A 19028-nucleotide genomic window follows, 5' to 3' on the forward strand; every position below is an offset into this window, starting at 1 on the left:
AGGAACTTGTTCCTTTTCCCAGAGCGGCAGGGCGGGGTCAGTGGGACACAGCAGAGAAGCAGCTCGCCGGGACACCTATCAGAGCTGTGCTCTCACCCCAGCCTGCAGGCTCCTGGGGACTCCAGCCTGCCAGGAAGACAGCGAGCAGCTGCTGGCAGCTTTACTGCCCAGTCCCAAGAGGAGGGGGCAGAGCGTCAGCGCCTGCAGAAGGGGTCTCGGAGACACCTTAAGGTGAAGGCTGGGCACCACAGGAAGTGTCTGCCAGGCCAGGAGACCTGACAGACAGAGAAATGGCCACTTCCTATGTGGGGTTGGGGACACAGGGGTGGCTCTGAATTTGAGAAAGAATCAAGCTCCTGCAGGGCCAGCCCAGGACCTTTCCATCATGTTGGGTCTTGGCCCCTCAATCCATGGAAGAGGCACAGTCCTCCTAATAAATAATCCATTTGGCCCACCAAGTACCGGTAGGCTGGATTCACTCGCTCGTTCAAAGGCCTTTAAGGAAAAGTCCTATGAGTGATTTTTTGCTCAACCAGCCCCCAAAACACACCCGGCCCAAGTTCCGGCTCCTGCAGGCCCGAGCAGCCTCCAGGAGCACACAGCCCACCAGCCTTCCTCATCGCATTGCTGTCTGCCACCCCCAGACAGGGAAGGGATGAAGTCATTCTGCGCTCCCAGTGCTGCCCCACCTCAGCCAGACGCTGGGGCACCTCCTGAGTGAGGTAAAGGGCAACAGTACTTTCCAGCAGTCCCATGCTTCATCCAGCCGGACTCTCCCCGCCCTCCCCAAAGCATTCCTTATTAGGGAAAGCTGCATGCAGGCCCTCCACTTTGCTTCCATTGGGGTGCTCGGGTTGGTGGCAGCATGCATGATACTCCAGGAATCCCAGGTATGCCAGGTCCCAGGAGGCTCATGGCATGAAGCTGACCGGCCATGCGTGGTTCCCCACCAACAGTCAGAGGACATTTCTCCCCTCCAGCTCTCCCACCACCTCCACAGCGTGCTTCCTGACTTCCTTCTCCTGGGAGAAACGCCTACACCAGAGGCCCAATGATCAGGGTTTTCTGTGTCCAGAATGGCACCTGGCAGAGCCCAGCCCATCACACTGATGGGGGAACTTTCTCAACTGGGTTCACTGGAGCTGGGAGTCCCCCAGAGGATGGCAGGGGCAGTGCTCATACTGCTCCCCACCTGCACACTCTTGGGCATTTTCCGTGTGAACCCAACTATGTTCCCTTCATCTGTATCATGTAGACATGCAGCGATCTTGTCTTCCAACACAAAGAAGCAAAGATAAAACCATGCTTTCTTTAATAAGTGAGTTCAAGGTCCTCCAGTCTGAAAACATAGGAGAACTCCCCGGGTGAGAGAGGAAAGAGCAACTCAGACTTTGTTTCCCCTTCCGCTGGTGGCTCTCACGTGAGGCTGGGTCAAGGAGGCTGTGTGAAGCCACCATCAACACTGGGGCCGACTGTGAACCTCCATCTTTCCCTTCAGGACCTTAGCACAGGCTGGGTGTGTAACAGGACTCCCAGAGGGCCTAGAAATTACAAGGTGCTCCTAACCCAGACAATCGAGCCCACACGTTGTTGTCGCCTCTGCGGTTTCTATTATCCCCACGGGCAGTGTTTCCCAGGTTTCTCACACGATGAACATTGCCCCCCCTGGAGATCTGGATTCTTTGGGCTAGTTTAGAATGGGACTCGGGAATTTAATTTTTTCAGTAATTACCATAGTTCCTGTCATCTTGGGTCCTCGAAAGATCCATCCAGACTACGTACACTCCCTCTTCTGCCCACGTCAGGCCATCTTCCAGGGCTGATTTCCTGTCTCCTGGATCCATTCCTTTCCTACACCTGCCCTGGAACGATGGGAAACGCAGTCCTCTGCACAGCAACGATGCCAGAGACCAGCAGTCACACCACATGAGGATGCCACAGAGGTCACTTAACTCCTCCTGTCCCTCTCCCCACCCCAATCCCGCCTCTCAGGTGGAAACTGTATGGACACATGTTTACCTTCCCCCGGGCTCTCATTCTCTGAGACCTGTTTCTCTTGGCCTGCCCCATTCCTCCTTAGTTCATAAATTGAAGAAATACCAAAGGTACCTTCCCTTGTCAAAAATTGCTTTAGTTTCAGTTGAATTGGTTGATGGGTCAGTTCCTTACTGACCCCAGGGCGGACAAAGGATTCACAAGAAGGGTGTTCACAGTGTAGCGGCTGCATGGCGCACCGCCCGCCTTGTGTGGGTGTCTCCCTTGAATTTGCAGACTTCCTCACTAGTATTTTCTATGAGGTGAGTCATCACACCATCCAACACCAGAGGAGGAGAATCTGGGTAATACTAGTATTTCTCAGGCTACTGATAATAATATTCAAAAATGAGTAACACATGAGAAGACTCTCAACATTATCAGTCATTAGAGAAATTCAAATCAAAACCATGAGCTACCACTTTATACTAACTAGGATGGCTATAATATAATTTTAATTTAAAAAATAGAATACTATCGGTAAGGATGTGGAAGAATTGGAACTCTTATCCATTGCTGGTGGGAATATAAAAAGGTGCAATTTCTGTGGAAAACAACTACTGTTCCTCAAAAATTCAGACTAAAGTTCTCATATGAGCTTTGGCCGGTGTGGCTTAGGTGGTTGGGCATTGTCCTGTGCACTAGGAGGTTGCCAGTTCGATTCCTGACCAGGCATATGCCTGAGGTTGTGGGCTTGATCCCTGGTAGGGCGTGCAGGAGGCAGCTGATCAATATTTCCCTCTCACATTGATGTTTTTCTCTCTGTCTCTCCCTCTTCCTTCCTCTCTGCCTAAAAATCAATAAAAATCTTTTTTTTAAAAAAAAAAAAAAAGTTAGCATATGCTCCAGAAATTCCATTTCTAGGTATATACCCAAAAGAATTGAAAACAGGTACTCCAACAAATACTTATACACGAATGTTCACAGTGCATTACTCACAACAGCCAAAAGTCAAATACAGCCCCAATGTCTGTCCATCAACGGATGAGTGAATAAACAAAACTGTGGCACATACATACAGTGGACTGTTACTCAGCTCTAAAAGGAATAAAGCACTGATACATGTTACAACGTGGATAAATCTCAAAAACATGTGCTAAATGAAAGAAGGCAGACAAAAGGTCACATAGGACATGACCCCACTTACATGAAATACCCAAAAAGGGTAAATCTATAGAAGCAGAAAACAGATGGGTGGTTGCTGGTGGGCGGGGAGTGGTGGGAAGGAGGAAGAGAATGGGAGTGGCCGCTTAAAGGGAATGAGTTATATTTTGGAGTGATAAAAATGTTTTGGAACCCGAGAGAGGTGGTGGCTGTACAACATGTGAATGTTCTGAATGCACTGAACTGTTCACTTTGAACCGGTTAATGTTATGGTGCAGGCATACCTTGTAGATACTTAGGTTCAGCCCCAGACTCCCGCACTAAAGGGAATATTGCAATAAAAGGAACCACACAAATTTGTTTCCCAACGCATATAAAAGTTCTGTTTACACAAAGTACTTTATTGCTAAAAAGGAAAAAAAAAATGCTAACCTTCATCTGTGCCTGTTGGAAAAATGGTGCCGGTAGAATTGCTCCTTGAAGGGTTACCACAAACCTTTAATTTGTCAGAAAATGCAACATCTGCAAAGTGCAATAAAACGAGGTATGCCTGCATATGAATTTCTCCTCAATTTTTAAAAATGTTAAACCATAAGGAAAAAAGATGTAACAGCAGCCAGGTGGGTTTTCAGATGCTGCTATCCTTTGCCGGAACCTTGGCAGGCAAAGGCCGCCTCTTTCTCTGACTGTATGAGTCACAGCAGCTCTGCTGCCTGTGATGTCTGTCCTGCCGTTAACAGCCTCCCACTGGGAGACCCCTTTCTGTGCCGTGGCTTCAGTCCCCACTTTGCTGAGGACCGAAGAGACTCATGGAAATAGAATAGACTTCCTTAACCAGGAGGTCAAACTTACTTACACCTGAGCATTTCTAAAAGCTTATTTAGGTTGATTAGCATGCAAAGGTAGAATACTTCATGTCAAACCCCAGCGTAGAGCCATGAAAGGGGCTTCTGATTGTATATGAAAACTCATAAATGTTTAAAACTAATCCTACCTAGAAGTCTCAGCTTAATCATTATAAACAAATAACAGCAGGAGGAAGTGGCGATAAACTACCCTCTGTTCTAATTTTAAAATGTGAATAATTAACCTTCCAGGAAAAAAGCGCAGAATTTTAAGAGCAGTTCAATCCAATAAATGTCCAATTTAGGACTAGATGGGCACTGCTGGGGCAGGCTGCTGGCCTGATTTATTGCGGCGGCGATTCCCATGAGAGCAGTCATTACTTCAGCTCAACTACTGGAGCAGTAGGCCCTGAAGTTCTGCTTCCAGGCACCTCCATGCTGGATAATATTGATTTTAATGGGGATGTGGCATGTGTAAAAGGCATAAAAAGGTCACATTTTTGCTACATCAAATTTTGTTACCCAAAATGCTAAGTTACTACCGATTTCATATTTTAAAAATCAGTTTCTCGCCCTACCTGGTTTGGCTCAGTGGATGGAGTGTCGGCCTGCGGACTGAAGGGTCCAGGGTTTGATTCCAGGCAGGGGCACATGCCCAAGTTTTGGGCTCAATCCCCAGCAGGGGGCGTGCAGGAGGCAGCCAATTGATGATTCTCATCATTGATGTATCTCTCTCTCCCTCTCCCTTCCTCTCTGAAATCAATAAAAAAAAATATATATGTATATATATATATATATTTTAACTCAGTTTCTCCAAGGCAGAACTGCTAATACTTAGAGATTATTTCTTAAGCTTTATGTAATCTAGAATTAAATACATGTTTTTATCATTGCACCCAACTATACAAAAGTTTGTGTTCAGCAGCAGCCTTACGAGAACAAAAGTCGGTCCAGACAGCTTGGCACCGGGCTGTGATAATACAGAAAGGCACATCCTGCCTGACCTCTCCAGGGACTCTTGCTCCCACAGTGCCCTGAGAAATGTTTTTCTTAAAGTGTCACTTCACTGTAAGGAGGCGTCAGGATGTCGGCATACTGGTAACTGCCCAGTGTAAATTATTACCCTGATTACTTTCTAAATGAGGGAAAGAAAAGAAAAAGGAATAGAAAGAGGAGGCAGAAGGAGAGGAAGAGAAAGAGAAAGATAAGGAAGAAGAAATAATAATGAAATTAGGAGAGCAATCTGGTTTCTTGGCCCCAGAAGCAATTAACACTGGAGGCAGAATGGACAGAGCTGAACATTAACACCCACTCTGGTTGGCCTTTGACTGCACAGGGTCCTGACGCGTGCGCCTGGCTTTCAGAAACCACCTAGCTGGGTTCAAGCCCCACCTCTCCATTTATAAGCATTGTGACCTTGGGTGAGTTAATTAGCTTCTCTGAGCCTTTTCTTCTTCATCCAATAGGAATGATCCCACCAAGCACTCGGAATAAAGGCCTAAGTGAGAGAACCTGCCTACATGTGTGTGCCGGCTGGAGGCACTTTGCCTCTCCCGGGGTGTGACGCCCTAACAGCTTAACCTGTGTGAGTCACCCCAACATGTGCTCTGTGGTATGCAAATTATTTTGAGCTAAAGGCAATCAAAATGCTTCAAGAGAAACTTCTGCCCTTCTCTCTTTTTAACTGCCTAGATTACACGAACTTGAATTAGGGGCCTTGCCCATAATAAGAAATTATCAGAGATAACTTTATCTACCTACTAGGGGCCCAGTGCATGAATATGTGCACCTTGAAAGGAACTGTGGGCCTCAAGGCTGCGGTGGGCACAGGGGCGGGTCTTGGTCCATCCTCCACACCCCTGCCTGGCCCCTCCTGCTGCTGCCCCTGGTCCCGTCAGCCGGCAGCCACACTCCCACCACTGCTGCTCCCATGCGCTGATGGTGCTGGCCCCACTCACACCCGCTGATGGGCAGAGCGATTGGGGCTAGCGCCAGCAGTGGGTGTGAGTGGGGACGGCGCTGTCAGTGGGTGTGAGAGGCCGCTGCTCCCCGATCACCCTTCAGGAGCAGGGGGAGGTGGAGAAGCCCTCAAGGGCGATCATGGCTGGCAGCCACTGCTCGCACACACCGATGGTGCCAAGTGATCGGGACTGGCACCGGGAGCTGGCAGCGGGTTTGAGCGGGGCCAGCGCTGGCAGCAGGTGCAAGCACCGAGTGGGACCGTGGCCAGCAGGAGCAAAGAATTTTCAGTAACCACCAGAGGCTCGCCCTGATGACCGCAACCAGCACCCTGCCTTGGTCTGGCGTCCCCACTCACCTGCTCCAGCATCCCCCCATGGTCAACGCCCTCCATGTTCTGCACTCTGCTGCCTGCTGCCGACACCTGCCATGTTCTGCATGTGCCCCCTGGTGGTCAGCGCACAACATAGCAACCGGTTTTTTGGTTGTTCCGCCATTCGGTCTTTTTGCATATTAGGGTTTTATATAGAGAGACAGGGCAGGGCAAATCACTAATTATTGAACATCTGCTCTTCTTCTCATCCTGCAATGACCTCTGAAGCCCCAAAGTGCCTTACCCCATCCTAGCTCAGAATGTCACATACGCCTCATTTTAACTTTCCGTCCCTGGCCCTATCATGCATGTGAAGGTTTGTCACTGCTGTTGATGCTGCACCAGGGAAATAAGAACATAGGCAATGCTATTGTATTTTTTATTAAAAAACAAATTAAATAAAATAGTGATCGGTTCTTTATAAAATTGAACCAGAGTCACTAGTTCACGGTGGGGAAGGCTGAGAAGAGGGAGACAAGGACGAGGCTGCAGCAGATTCTTTCTCTTCGTATCTGGGAGGCAATTCAGACGAGAGATGTGGCGTGTGGGAGGTCTCAGAGGACGAAGGAGTCCCCGAAATGGTGTAGATGGACACACGCTCTCTCTCAGGGGCTGTGCCTTGGCCCTCCGGAGCTGGGGTCCTGCTGAAAAGAGAGAGAGAACATGAAAGGGAGGAGAAGGTTCTTTTCGATGTGCAAGGACCTAAGGAGTCGTTTTTTCACATTCTATTCTATTATTTATAGACTAGGGGCCCGGTGCATGAAATTCCTGCATGGGTAGGGTCCCTAGGCCTGTCTGGCGATCAGGGCCGATCAGGGCCTTCTAGCTGCCAGCCGGGGCCTCCCTTCCCCAGCTGCTGGCTGCCGCCGGCTGGGGCCTTCCTTCATTCTGCGCCACCCCCTGGTGGCCAGCACAGTTCATAGCAAGTGATCAAACTCCCGGTCTCCTGGTCGAACTCCCAAAGGGACACTTTGCATATCAGCCTTTTATATATACAGATATGTTTTCATTCCTTGCCCCTTACTTTCCTTAGAGCTGATGGTAACATTAGGACAGTCTCACTCCTGTTGTCATTTCCTCTGTCATTGAAAAGACCTGGAGCAAAAATGTACAGGTGCCGTCCCCCAAAGAGCACACACACAGTTACTGTCCTCTGCTGCTGTGTCTTCTGAGGCAGCTAACGTAAGGTGGACAGCAAACAGAAAATTAAATCACTGGGCCAAAAACGTGAAGGAGGCAGGAAGGCATGGTCATGAACGGAGTGGGCGTTAGCACCAGGCAGACCTCATCTGAATTTCCATTCTGCTGCTTTCCAGCTGTGTGATGGCTACGCCTCGGCTCCTGGTCTGTAAAACGGGATGACAGTGCAGACCTCCTGAGACTGTGAGAATTGCACGGGTAACGCAAGAAAAGCCTGACTGGCACACAGAAATCACAGCAGCAGGAGTCCTTTGTTGTTGTTGTTTTTTTTAAAGTTAATAGACATTTACTTTGGGGCTTGGAGAAGTTCATCATTGGAGAAAAGAGTAGAAAAAGTCACTAACAGAATTCTACAAATGTCCAGACCCTCACCGCCCCTTCATCCGAGGTGGGCAGTTTCTACACTCGTCTCTGGTCAGCTCTCCAGCTCACCGCCCCGTCTGCAGCACAAGAACAAGTGCTTCAGAAGGTGAGTGACCAGCCCAGGCAGCACCCATCCCCGCTGGCTCTCAGCGACTCTCGTGTCCTGCTTCCCGCCGCTTTCAAAAACGCACGTCTCCATGTCTCAGAAGTCAGCTGTCACTGATCTGCTCGCCCACTCACCCTGCCCTGTAAAACCTTCTGGCAGCGAAGATTTCACCTCCTACACCCTGGTCACCCATTCAGAAGGTACCAGAGCCTTTGCCAGCCCTGCTCCTGCCTGGCACTTCCCAGGACTCCTTCCTGTAACACCTGCCCCGATGGATCCGTGGCAGGTCATTAAGCCACTGCTCTCCTGTCTCAGCAACCTCTTCCAGTTCCACTCCTCTGTCCAGGCCTAGCCTCTCAGTCTACCTGCCCCTCTACCACAGACTGTGCACCATCTTCCCCCGCTTACCCTGAGCTCAGTCCCACCTCCTCCTCTGCCAGGGACATCCACTGTCCCTGTCACTCCCCTTACATGACAATCTGCTCCTCCTCACTGTCCTCTCCATCCTCCCCATCCCCCCACTCACCGCCACAGTCTGGCTCCTGGTACCTCAGCCTGTCCATGAGACTCAGCGCCCACCGGTCTGGCCACGGCCAGCCTTTCCCGTTGTGAACTGTGCTAACCAACGGCTCAGAGCCCATCGCTCTGACTCCAAAACCTTCAACTGCTTTGCTCTGCCTAAAGGAAAAGCCCTTTGATTTCTGCCCTTTAATCTGACCACACGCACGCCTCCTAATTTGTGGCACCTGGGGGATCTTCTATGTCTCTTCAGTTAACCTGAGAGGCTCTGAGGCCTGGGGAACAACTTAATATTAAAGGGAAAATGCAGCTTGGTCAGGTCAGGGTGCAGTGACTTTAGCCAGTCACTCAAGGATGTCCACCAGTTACTAACACCCTCTGTACCTCCTGGAGGTGCCCTGGGACCCCCACGTCTCCCTACAATCTAAAGCAGCAAGCAGGGGCTTCCCGAGCCCGGCTCAGTTTGGCGGACGGGTTGTTAAACATCGTGAGGGTCGCCCCTGCTAGGAGCACAGAAAGATGGCTGGAGAAGGCTCCACATTAACCAGGCACAACCACTTTTATAATTGTTAACTTATGTGCTGCCCAAAGTTTCCTGAAAGGTACTGTTAACATTAGGCAATAATTCTGACATAATGTCAGCAAGGAAAGATACACTCTGGTGTTTACTCCTCCTCTACTGCAGCCTTCCAGCTCATCTGGCCCAACATGAGGTACAGGCCTGCAACGATGAAGATGCTTTGGAGTTCAAAGGCAAAGTCTTACCCATAGTTAAAAATACTGTAATACGAAGGCGGACTTTCATTTGGAAGCAAACTGTCTGCTCCAGGACTTCTGGTCACGGCAGAAGCTGAAGACTCAGGAAAGTAAGGAGGCGGAGGGGGCGGGAATATGATCACGGCATCACCTAAGGAGACACACAATGTTTTGTTGAAGATGGATAAGCAATAAGTGCAAACAAATTAGCAAGCGCAGAATAAACTGAGTACAGATTTGGCTCATCTACAGAAATAGTCACAACCCCTATGCCAACTACAGAATCAAAAAGTGGTTTGATCAAATTTAGAGACAGAAGGTAGAGGTTGCCAGGGGCTGGGGGCAGGGGGAGATGGAGTGAGTGTTTAATGGGTGCCAAGTTTCTGTTTGGGATGAGGAGAAACTTCTGGAAACTGAGAGTGGTGACAGTTGTACAACATTGTGAATGTACTCAATGCCACCATACGCTTAAAAATGGTCAACATGGTAAAATTTATATTATATATGTTTTACCACAATTTTTAAAAAAATAGTAGGCCTTTCTCATTGCAAGTCTGAGCTAAAGCATTTCAGTGAAGCATTTTCTAACCGTGTGCCTCCCTTGGGATGTGTACAGCTTTAAAGTTTTTCTTGTTTTTAACTTACAATTTGTTTTCTTTTCTTTTTGTTTTATTGATTTCAGAGAGGAAGGGAGTGGGGGAGAGGGAGAGGAACATCAATGATGAGAGAGAATCATCGATCGGCTGCCTCCTGCACGCTCCCCACCTGGAATCAAGCCCAAAACCTAGGCATGTGCCTTGACTGGGAATCGAACCGTGACCTCCTGGCTCATAGGTCGACACTCAACCACTAAACCACACCAGCTGGGCTTAACTTACATTTTTAATTCATCAAAAGTTAGTGTTGGATCAAGTGCCTTGTTCCTCAAATGCAGTTTCACCTCTGAACAGATTAGCTACCCTACGTCCCATCTATTAGCTGTGGTTTATGCTCTTGTAGAGTCTTTACCTGCCAATATTTCACCAAGCTTCACAAAACAAAGTCAAACTTTGCAGCATTTCTAGCCAGGCACCTGTGTTTTGGGGAGGAGCACCGAGGGACCAGATGCAAGCTCTGAACTGCTTCCTCTCTGTGGACGGAGCCGGGTTTGTGCTGGGCACAGATCTGATGCTTGCCTAGCTAAGGACAGGATTCTTTAGAGCTCCCGGGTCCCATTTGCCAGTTAGCAACCCAGCATGGCCCTGACCAAGTTATTGAACCCCTCTAGGCCTCAGCTGCCACATCTGTCAATTGTAGGCCATCACTAAACCTGCCTCAGGGCAGGCAGGAGAAGTGGATTCACGGGCAGCCATTAAAACAGTGCTGGGCAAAGAGCACACCCTCTCAGCTGTCCCACGCCCTCACAGCTGCTTTCTTCACACTCCGCCAGCATGTGGCACTTATTTGCATGTCTGGAGAAACACTCCCACCTGGCAGTCCTGGCCAGTGGTTCCACTCTGCCCCTTGGGCGTGAACTCCGCCGCTCCTAGCTGTTGGAGCTTACCTTGCTAATCTAAATTGATAAAGCATAATGCTTGGCTTTTCATTTTCTTCAGGGTAGGTCAGAGGAAGTAAGGTTAAGTGTTCGCTTTAATTACACATTGTAGGACACAGGACTTGGGAATAAGCCTCTGAAGCAGGCCACTCACCTATCAAACATCCAACACAAACAAGGAAATGTGCAAAGTCAACAGCTATCTCTGGGCTTGTCCATCTGCCAGTCAGCTCCCAGCCTCCCACACTCACATCTGCTCTCAACAGGAAAGACGTCGCCCCCAACCCCCCGGGGCTTCCCTGTCACTAGGCCCTGCAGGGCTTGGTGTCCTCCATGACTTGGCATCATACCCGTCAGGGAGGGCTGCCTCCCATACCTGCTGCGTGCCCAGGTCCAGCACTGAGTATGTTCACAGAGAGGACATCATTGGTTTATCTACCAGCGGGTGTAGGGGGAACAGCCGAATTCTGGGACTGAGCCAAGAACTGCCTCTTATCACCCCAGTTTCCCTCATAAGGCAGAACTGACCATTAGAGACAATGTCCAGAGTCTTATCAATTGTACTAAAAGTCTTGATTTCTAAAAATTTAAACCCCATGCCATAATATAAAGGAGAGAAAAACAAGGAGTTAGGGTGCCAGATTTTCACAGGCTTGATGGGACTTAAAGGGTTAAGTAGAAAAGATTTTAAACTATGCAGTGCCGACAGCAGGACAGAACTGCCCAGGGGTTAGAGCCCTGCTACCCACTGCCCCCCCACATTCCAGCCACCAGGACAGAGGCTGCCCCCAAACTCTCCTGGTAGCAAATCCAAAGGGCACACCTCAAAATGTCCCCCCAACTAAGTGGACACTGAGCATCCCATGAGGGTGTTCACATGGACCCCACTGTGCTCCCCGAAAGGACTGAGACCGTCTATATTGGGTGAGCCCTTTTGTCATGTGACAACCACCCAGAACACCAGGCGAAGACAGAACCAGCAGAAACAGAACTCCAGCCCGTGCCCTGGGGAAGGTGCGACACCAGGGCCATAGTATATGAGTGCCCACCCGCCTGGTTCGGATCCTGGCTCTGCGCTTGCTACTTTGCGACCCTGAGCAAATCACTTAACGTGCCTGGGTCTCCGTTTCTTCATCTCTAACATGGAGGTACTAAGAGTGTCTGCCTCCGCTGGTCCTTGGGGAAGTGAAGGAATTTCACACAATAGGCCCTTGAAGAACATGAAGATGCGTGTTTAGCACAGGAGTAAACTTGACATATGTGTTAGCTGTTACTAATAGATAACTAATATTTGTGTTGTCACCACAGTATATAAATAAACAATGAAATAAGCTGGGAGCATCAACCCTGGCTCAATGCAAGGATTGTCTGTAAGTCCATCTGCCCTTCCTCTCTGAGGCTGGTGCCCTGCAGGGCCCGCAGCCCGGGGACCGCCCAGTCTCTGCTGGGAGCACTGCTGGCTCTGTAGACAGTCCTGGACACAAGGAGCCTCTCACTCGCCACTCTCCTCCTCTGTTCCCTCCATGGTTTCTGCTCTGCTATTCTCCTTGCCTAGCCTTTTAGAGGTCAAGGATGTGGCTTCAGAGCTTTCTAAAGGAGACTGGGGGAAAACCGCAGCACAGTAATTTGCAAAAATGAGTAGCAATAGGGTTTTTTCTTGGTTGTGTGAAGCTGGGGCCAAAGTTACTGACATTGTTCTTGGGGGGTGGGGGGGGAGGGTGACTCTGGGAAATGGTAATCCATCTATTCAGCAGCACCCAAGGGACCCAAAAGGAATTACTAGGCATTTCATGGGAAGGGACAGGTGTTGCCACATTTCATCTTCATTTATGCCATTGCTTCCCAACTTTGCCCTAATCCTGAAGTTACAGAAAATAAAGAACAATGCAGAAAACAGAAGGCCCCTCAAAACATAGAAGACCGGTGGACTTGGGACAGACTCAGAATCCTGGAAAGTTAGTGCTGGAAGGAATCTTAGAAATGCTCACTTTATGGATATATAAACGGGATGCGAACTCATGCGTCCAGCAATGCGAAGTGCCACAGGTTTTAGTATGAGAATAACAGGGGGAGGAGGGCCGCTTGGCCAGTCCCTAAGGTGAGAGGGGACTTGCAGGCTGTCCTTGAGATCCTTTCCACTTTCCTCTAAATTTGCTCAGTGACATTACTCAAGGTTACCACTTAATGTCCCAAAGCATTTGCTAAATAATATGGAATTCCTGGGGCAAAATGATGTATACAAGGACTTCTATGGGGCCTACCATAGCAGCAGCACTGTGTGTGTGTGTGTGTGTGTGTGTGTGTGTGTGTGTGTGTGTGTGAGAGAGAGAGAGAGAGAGAGAGAGAGAGAGAGAGAGAGAGATCCTAGGCCAGGCCCAGGGAAGCCTTGATGAACAGCCACTGTGATGTGAGCACGCACAGGAACGAAGCCACGCACCTACAGTGACCTGCACAGGCTCCGTGTTCTGGGTCTGTCTCTCTTCGCTTTCAGAGGCATCCTGGCCCTCGTTCAAGTTGTTTCTCTTCTTAACATGGGCGACCACGAAGAAACACAGTCCCATGAGCACAATCAAGGGTCCCATGATCTGCAGGGACAGGAATCCACAGATCTGGGGCTCCTCGTCGGCAGTGTCTGTCTCATTCAGTGGTTCCTGCTCCCAGTCTGAGCCACAGCCAGGGACCCAAATGCCCAATATGCTGATGAGCATGCCGCTGGTCAAGAACAGAAATCCAAAGATGAGGCACTGGGCAAACTGGCGGCTCTCTCCGCAGATGAAGGGCCGGTCGGGGTCCGTCCGGTTGCCCCGACGGCGCCCCTGCCGGAACTGAAGGAGTGCCCGGGAGCGGGCCAGGATCACGGCCCCGAGCCCAACTGCGGCACACGCGGGCCCAGCGACCTTCAGCACCAGGCTGCAGTCTGGGTGGGGTTTGTATTGGCATGCCTGGAACCCAAAGATGGAGAGCAGGACCCCCACAAACAGCAGGATGGCACCAAAGACGAAAAGGAAGAAGATGAGCATGCTGACATGCCTGTCTCGCTGGACCCCATCTGGTTCAGCTGCTGCAGGAGACATGGCCGGAAGGGGCCCCTCCCCGGAGAGGGGTGGGCAGTGCTACCTTCCCGCCAGTGGCTTCAACAGCCCTGCAAACAGAACCACACACCAAATTAAAGCGGGCACAGGTGTCCCTCACCCCCCCTGTTCTTTTGCTGGTCATTTCAGAAGTCACACCAAGATGAACTCATGGGGAATAGAACTTCACCCCACTGCTACACTGGTGTAGAACAATGAGTTGGTTTATGAGTCAGGACGGGCATTCAGAAACTCCTGAATATTTAATTTTATGAAGATATTCAAGAAGAAGAAATGCAATTACCATGCACCTAAGAGTATCTTTAAAAAAAAAAAAAAAAACCACAAACAAAAAAAAAACTCCTTATGGGGATGTACAGCATAGGGAATATAGTCAATAATATTATAATAACCATGTATGATGTAAGGGGGGTACTAGACTTATTGGGGCTCACTTCATAAGCTATTTAAATGTCTATGCTGTACACTTGAAACTAATATAATATTGAATATCAACTGTAATTAAAATTTTTTTTAATTTTAATAAAATTCTTTAAAACCCATATAGCAAAAGTAACTGGGTGTGGCTTTTCCTGTTCTGAGTCTTACAAACTCCCTCACCCAGGCAAACAAACAATGGTGAGCGAGGGAAGAACCACAGGGATTACTGTTGATTTACAGACATCCCACATTTCATCACAGCTGCTCTGAGCATTTCCACGCCGGTAAATTTGGGTTCGGTCACTAACTTTCCATTTCCTGTTTTAGACTCGCAGCAACTTTCCATTCCGTGCTTCATGCTAAGGCTGCATCTCCAGGACAGCCAAGTTCAGCGGTGTCCATGGACTGGGAAGGCAGTGCAGGAACGCAGCGAGTTTGGTGGGTATTAAGTTAATTCTGTCAAGATGTGATGCTTGAGTTCTCACTCAGGGGCTTCCTGGGCCTGAAATCTGGTGGCCTGGCTGCGTGGGCCTGGGATGAACCCAGGGAGCGTGGCACAGCCGGGGGGCGGGTGGAGCCCTGTCTCACAGGAGGCCGGGCAGCCTCGCGCTCACCCTCCTTCATGGTGCCACCCACTTCCACAAAGAGGTTTAGGCTGTTAAAAATAAGCAGCTGATAAAATCACCAGTTAAACAGCAATAGAACCTGACTTGGAAAGAAGAGTACAAGTGAGTCAAGTGGGAAAGCACTTTCCCCAAGATCACCCCAGCCCTGCGCTTCAAGGGTATGGCGTATTGAGTATCCGGAGCAGTGGTTGAAGAGTGGACTGGTTTACGCAGGCTGACTGCTATCCAGTTATCTTGTTTGCTCTAGTGAATGGGATATTCAAGTCCCGGCGCTGGGAAGGACAATCCGAGGGTGAAGACTGTCCTCACTGCTCAAGGGAAGAAAACCTTTTGAAATAGCTGTGCCACCTGCATCCGTGGTCACACGAAGGAGCTCAAGCCCGCGGCTCTGAAGCCAAGGCCATCTTGACAATCATGACCAAGTGGGGTCAGGTCAGGTAAAGAAAGCAAACGGACTGTCTTCCACGAGGAAGGAATTTTCCAGGAAAAATATGATAGAATCAAAAGGAAGCTGAAGGAAGAAGGCGATGTATGTTTCCATCGTTAGACTTGGAAGAACTATTTATGACGATGCAGTTAAGCTGAGACAAAGACGTAAAGTATTGCACTATTTTTTTTTTTAATTTCTGAATCATGTAATCCCTTTTGCTGGTCCCAGAGATGAGGGTGCGTCTCTGCTACAAAGTCCTATCAGGAATTGACTGTATTCCTGACACCTTCAAATTTGGAGTGAGTGACAAGCTTCAACTGTATAGCAGTGGTTCTCAACCTTCCTAATGCCGCGAACCCTTAATACACTTCCTCAGGTTGTGGTGACCCCCAATTTCATTGTTACAAATTGAACATAATTAAAGCATAGTGATTAATCACAAAAACAATATGTAATTATATATGTGTTTTCCTATGGTCTTAGGCGACCCCTGTGAAAGGGTCATTCGACCCCCAAAGGGGTCGCGACCCACAGGTTGAGAACGGCTGGGACTCTACAGGCAAATTCCCAAACACCAGTGAAGAAAACAGAAGCCCCAAGTGGACTTGTACCCTCTTCCCAGGGCCTAGTGGATCAAGGGCCTGCATCGGCGCTCATCCCTGATGCAGAACAGTGTGTGGGTAGTGGGCCAGTCAGTCTGTCCATTCTCTCTGGCACATGAACCCACGACCGGACACAGAGACGAATAGACAATTAAGCCTTTTCTAAACACCAACCTACCCCTAATTTCCCACAGCCAAATTCGCCTCCCTCACACTGTCCGTTCCAAAGGACATTTCCAGATCAGCAGCGCCTAACTACATCCAACGCTCCGGTGTGTTTGGGGGTCCAGGCAGGAGAGGCCAGTGTCTTTTACGGGAAAAGCTCCGTGGGTTTTAGGGAGCCTGAGTGCGCGTCTCCCCGGGAAAGGTTAGTGCGGGATCCTCGGCGCTGGCGCCGCTCTGCGCACCCAGCCTCGGCGCAAACCCTGGGGCGCGAGAGGCGCGGCCGGGCCGGAGCCGCTTACCTGCGACTTGGTCCTGCGGGCGCGCTGCCTGCTCCGGGGCGCTGCGCGGAGCCCGGCTCTGCCTCGGGTGGGCGCTCGGCGGAGCCGCACCGCACACTCCCACCTGCGGGTCCAGGCGCGGAGGGCGGGCAGCCACTGTATTTACTGGAGGAGGCGGTGCCAGGAGGCGCGGCGGCCGGGCGGCGGGCAGGGCAGGGCGGACTGGCGGGAGCTGGCTGCCACCGGGTGCTCCCTCCGGGGCGGAAGGCGTCCAAGCCTGGGAATGCAGAGCGAGGGTCCGCCAGCCCTGGCCGCTCCCGCGCCCGTGACCGTGGGCACGAGGGATCCGAGAAAAACCCCTCGGGGAGTCGGGGCGGCGAGTGGAGGGTCTCCTCCTGGCTGGCCGATCGGCGCTGCGCCAGCCGAGATCCCGCAGCGGGAAGGGAGCGCGTTTCCTTCGGGGCTGGGTTCCAGGGTTCGGGGAGGAGGCTGAGAAAGGGAAGCGTCTTCCCCCCACCCGCGTGGGGCGTGGGGTCCCCGCCTTCCCGCCGCTGCGCCCTCCACCACCGCGCGGCTTGGGGAGGGTCCGCCCAGTGTCCTGCCGTTCGGCAAGCTTTGCCTTTGGGTCACGGGAGCAAGTCCTCGCTGAGAGCTCCCGGACGAACAGGCTATGGAGGTGCCAGCTCACAGAGACGCGCGCGCCATTAGAAGGTGAGGCCGGGGTCCTCCTGGCCGAGGCGGTCAGACGTGAGGTCCTCGCTCCCAGCCTGGAGCGGGCCCCTGGCGGTCTCCGTGCCCTTCCTCTCCCAGGTGTGCTCACAGCCCGCCTGGGCCCTGGAGCCCCCTTCCCAGTTCCCAATCGCTAATGACCTGCTGGAATTAAACTGGTAACTTTCCCTGCCCTTGAACCAGAAGTTTCAGGATGGGTTTGCTAATCCCCGTGCTATTTGTAACCTGCCCCGTGACACGTGACTCGGATTCAGCGGTGCCAGTTTCCACCCCAGAGGTCAGGGCGCTGGGGAAGGTGAGTAAAGGGCTCAGCCCAGGCTCCAGGAGCCCTGGGGACTTCCCCATCCCGCTCCCGCTTCTCCCCAGCTCCCCGTCCACTTTGCCCAACACCCAGTCACAGGTTCACGCCAATTGCATTAACCTTTTGGAAAGTACAAACACCTAGCAGACTTAACATAGCAAGTTGTTCCCAGTAGTTCTCACTGAGGGTCAAGAATGTTACAGAGGTGAGGAGAGTCTCCAGGAAGGGGTCAGAGGGAGGCAAAGAGGGACGCTGTTAGCTGGGCTCTGAGGCCTGGACCCCTGGGTGGTAAGAGGAGGCTTTCCCAGGGAGGCATCCGGACAAGTGACAGCGTTGCAATGTGCTGGGGGCATTGCCTCGGGGGGCCAACGGGGGCCTTTCCCACAGCTACTGCTCTGGCCTCTGCAAATCTCTGCCCTGAGGGAAGAACGCTGGCTATGACTAGTGAAGGATCCTACCCTCCTGACCCCGTGCACCTGCCAGGTTCCGTGTTCCCCGCTTACCTGCAGCCTGTGGCCCGTTACAGGCCTCAGAGAAGGTTGGAGCCCGAAGGCAGCAGGTGAACTAAAACAGCCATTTTTCATACGAGAAAACTGAGACCTAAAGACATAAAGTTAGTCCACAGCTGGTTAATGTGAGCCCCGTGGACTGAGCCTTCATTGGTTCCTCTGTCCCCATTGTACACCTGTCACCCAGAGGACACACAATGCCACAAACTCAAAAAAGGGCTTTTTATTACGTGGCTTTTCGATCATTGTCACAATACAGATACTGTAGCCCAAGGACATTGCGGCAATCTGCGTGGAGGGTGGAGATAACTCTGGTCAAAGTGTCAGGATATCCCCGCTTCGGGAAGGGCCTCAAAGTACACCTGGCTAGCCAGCAGGTAACCAGCCACGGTGACTGCACAGCAGCAGCAGCACTGGCCTGTCCCTCACGCGGGCCTGCTAATCACTCCTGGTACCAGAGCCTTTCTAGCTCCTCCTTCCTTATTTTTCCCCTCTCCCTCATTTAAAACTCAGTCTCTAGTGGAGTTGTGTGCGAACCTGCAAGGGGCCTGTTGATACAGCTGCCCCTCTGGTGCCACATGACTGCGGGCTGGCCACACATGACAGACTTGAATGTACTGGCATCAAGGACAATCAGATTAGCTTCCACCTGGAGTATCTGCGGCTTGGACTGCTTGTGTCTTTTGGAGCCCGCTTGACTAAATTAAATTCCGTGGAATCCAGTCATGGGTCAAGTAGGAAAGACAGACCCACCAGCCTTCGAGGTGCTTGTCTCGGGAGCAGACCTATTAGGAAAGAGAAGGCATGACCCTGTCACTACCTAACACCAAGAGGCCTTTTCCTGCCTGGGTGGTTGTGAACAAAAGATAAGCCCAGACAAAATCCTTCGAAAAGTAGCCTCAGCACATGCTTTTAAAAATGGGTGAACCTTGAATTGAGGAAGTAAAGACAGAGAGTTAAGCCAAGGCAAGCATTCATTTATTCACTCAGCAAGTATTTGAGTGCTGACCATGTGCCAATAAACAAAACAGAAAGAATCCTTTGCCCACGTGGAACCTATAATTTAAGAAGGAGAAAGGCAAT

At 50.8% G+C, this 19028-nt stretch overlaps 1 protein-coding gene across 2 annotated transcripts; it reads right to left on the minus strand.

Moving 5' to 3' along the window:
- Nucleotides 1-6680: 6680 nt before the first annotated feature.
- Nucleotides 6681-17313, minus strand: TMEM171 (transmembrane protein 171). 2 transcript variants are annotated; one of them, XM_059694347.1, is made up of 4 exons: nt 16428-17313; nt 13231-13935; nt 9269-9410; nt 6681-6956 (listed from the first exon to the last, which is right to left on the minus strand). In XM_059694347.1, the coding sequence occupies exons 2-4, from the start codon at nt 13865-13867 to the stop codon at nt 6761-6763; spliced, it is 975 nt and encodes a 324-aa protein (XP_059550330.1). In that variant the 5' UTR covers nt 13868-13935; nt 16428-17313; the 3' UTR covers nt 6681-6760. The 2 variants fall into 2 exon arrangements, with proteins under 2 accessions (XP_059550330.1, XP_059550329.1); XM_059694346.1 differs by having other exon boundaries at nt 6681-6959; nt 16428-17311.
- Nucleotides 17314-19028: the final 1715 nt, after the last annotated feature.

This window comes from Myotis daubentonii, chromosome 4 (genome assembly GCF_963259705.1).
Source record: "Myotis daubentonii chromosome 4, mMyoDau2.1, whole genome shotgun sequence".
NCBI classification, from domain to species: Eukaryota; Metazoa; Chordata; class Mammalia; order Chiroptera; family Vespertilionidae; genus Myotis; species Myotis daubentonii.

What these genes read in the sequence shown, in the direction of transcription:
- TMEM171 (XM_059694346.1), bottom strand. Translation starts at nt 13,867, where the DNA reads ATGTCTCCTGCAGCAGCTGAACCAGATGGGGTCCAGCGAGACAGGCAT. An exon ending in GCCTGTGCAGGTCACTGTAG is followed by an intron (nt 9,411 to 13,230) that starts GTGCGTGGCTTC and finishes GTGTCTCCTTAG; the next exon opens with GTGATGCCGTGATCATATTC. An exon ending in TACAGTATTTTTAACTATGG is followed by an intron (nt 6,960 to 9,268) that starts GTAAGACTTTGC and finishes CTCTCTTTTCAG; the next exon opens with CAGGACCCCAGCTCCGGAGG.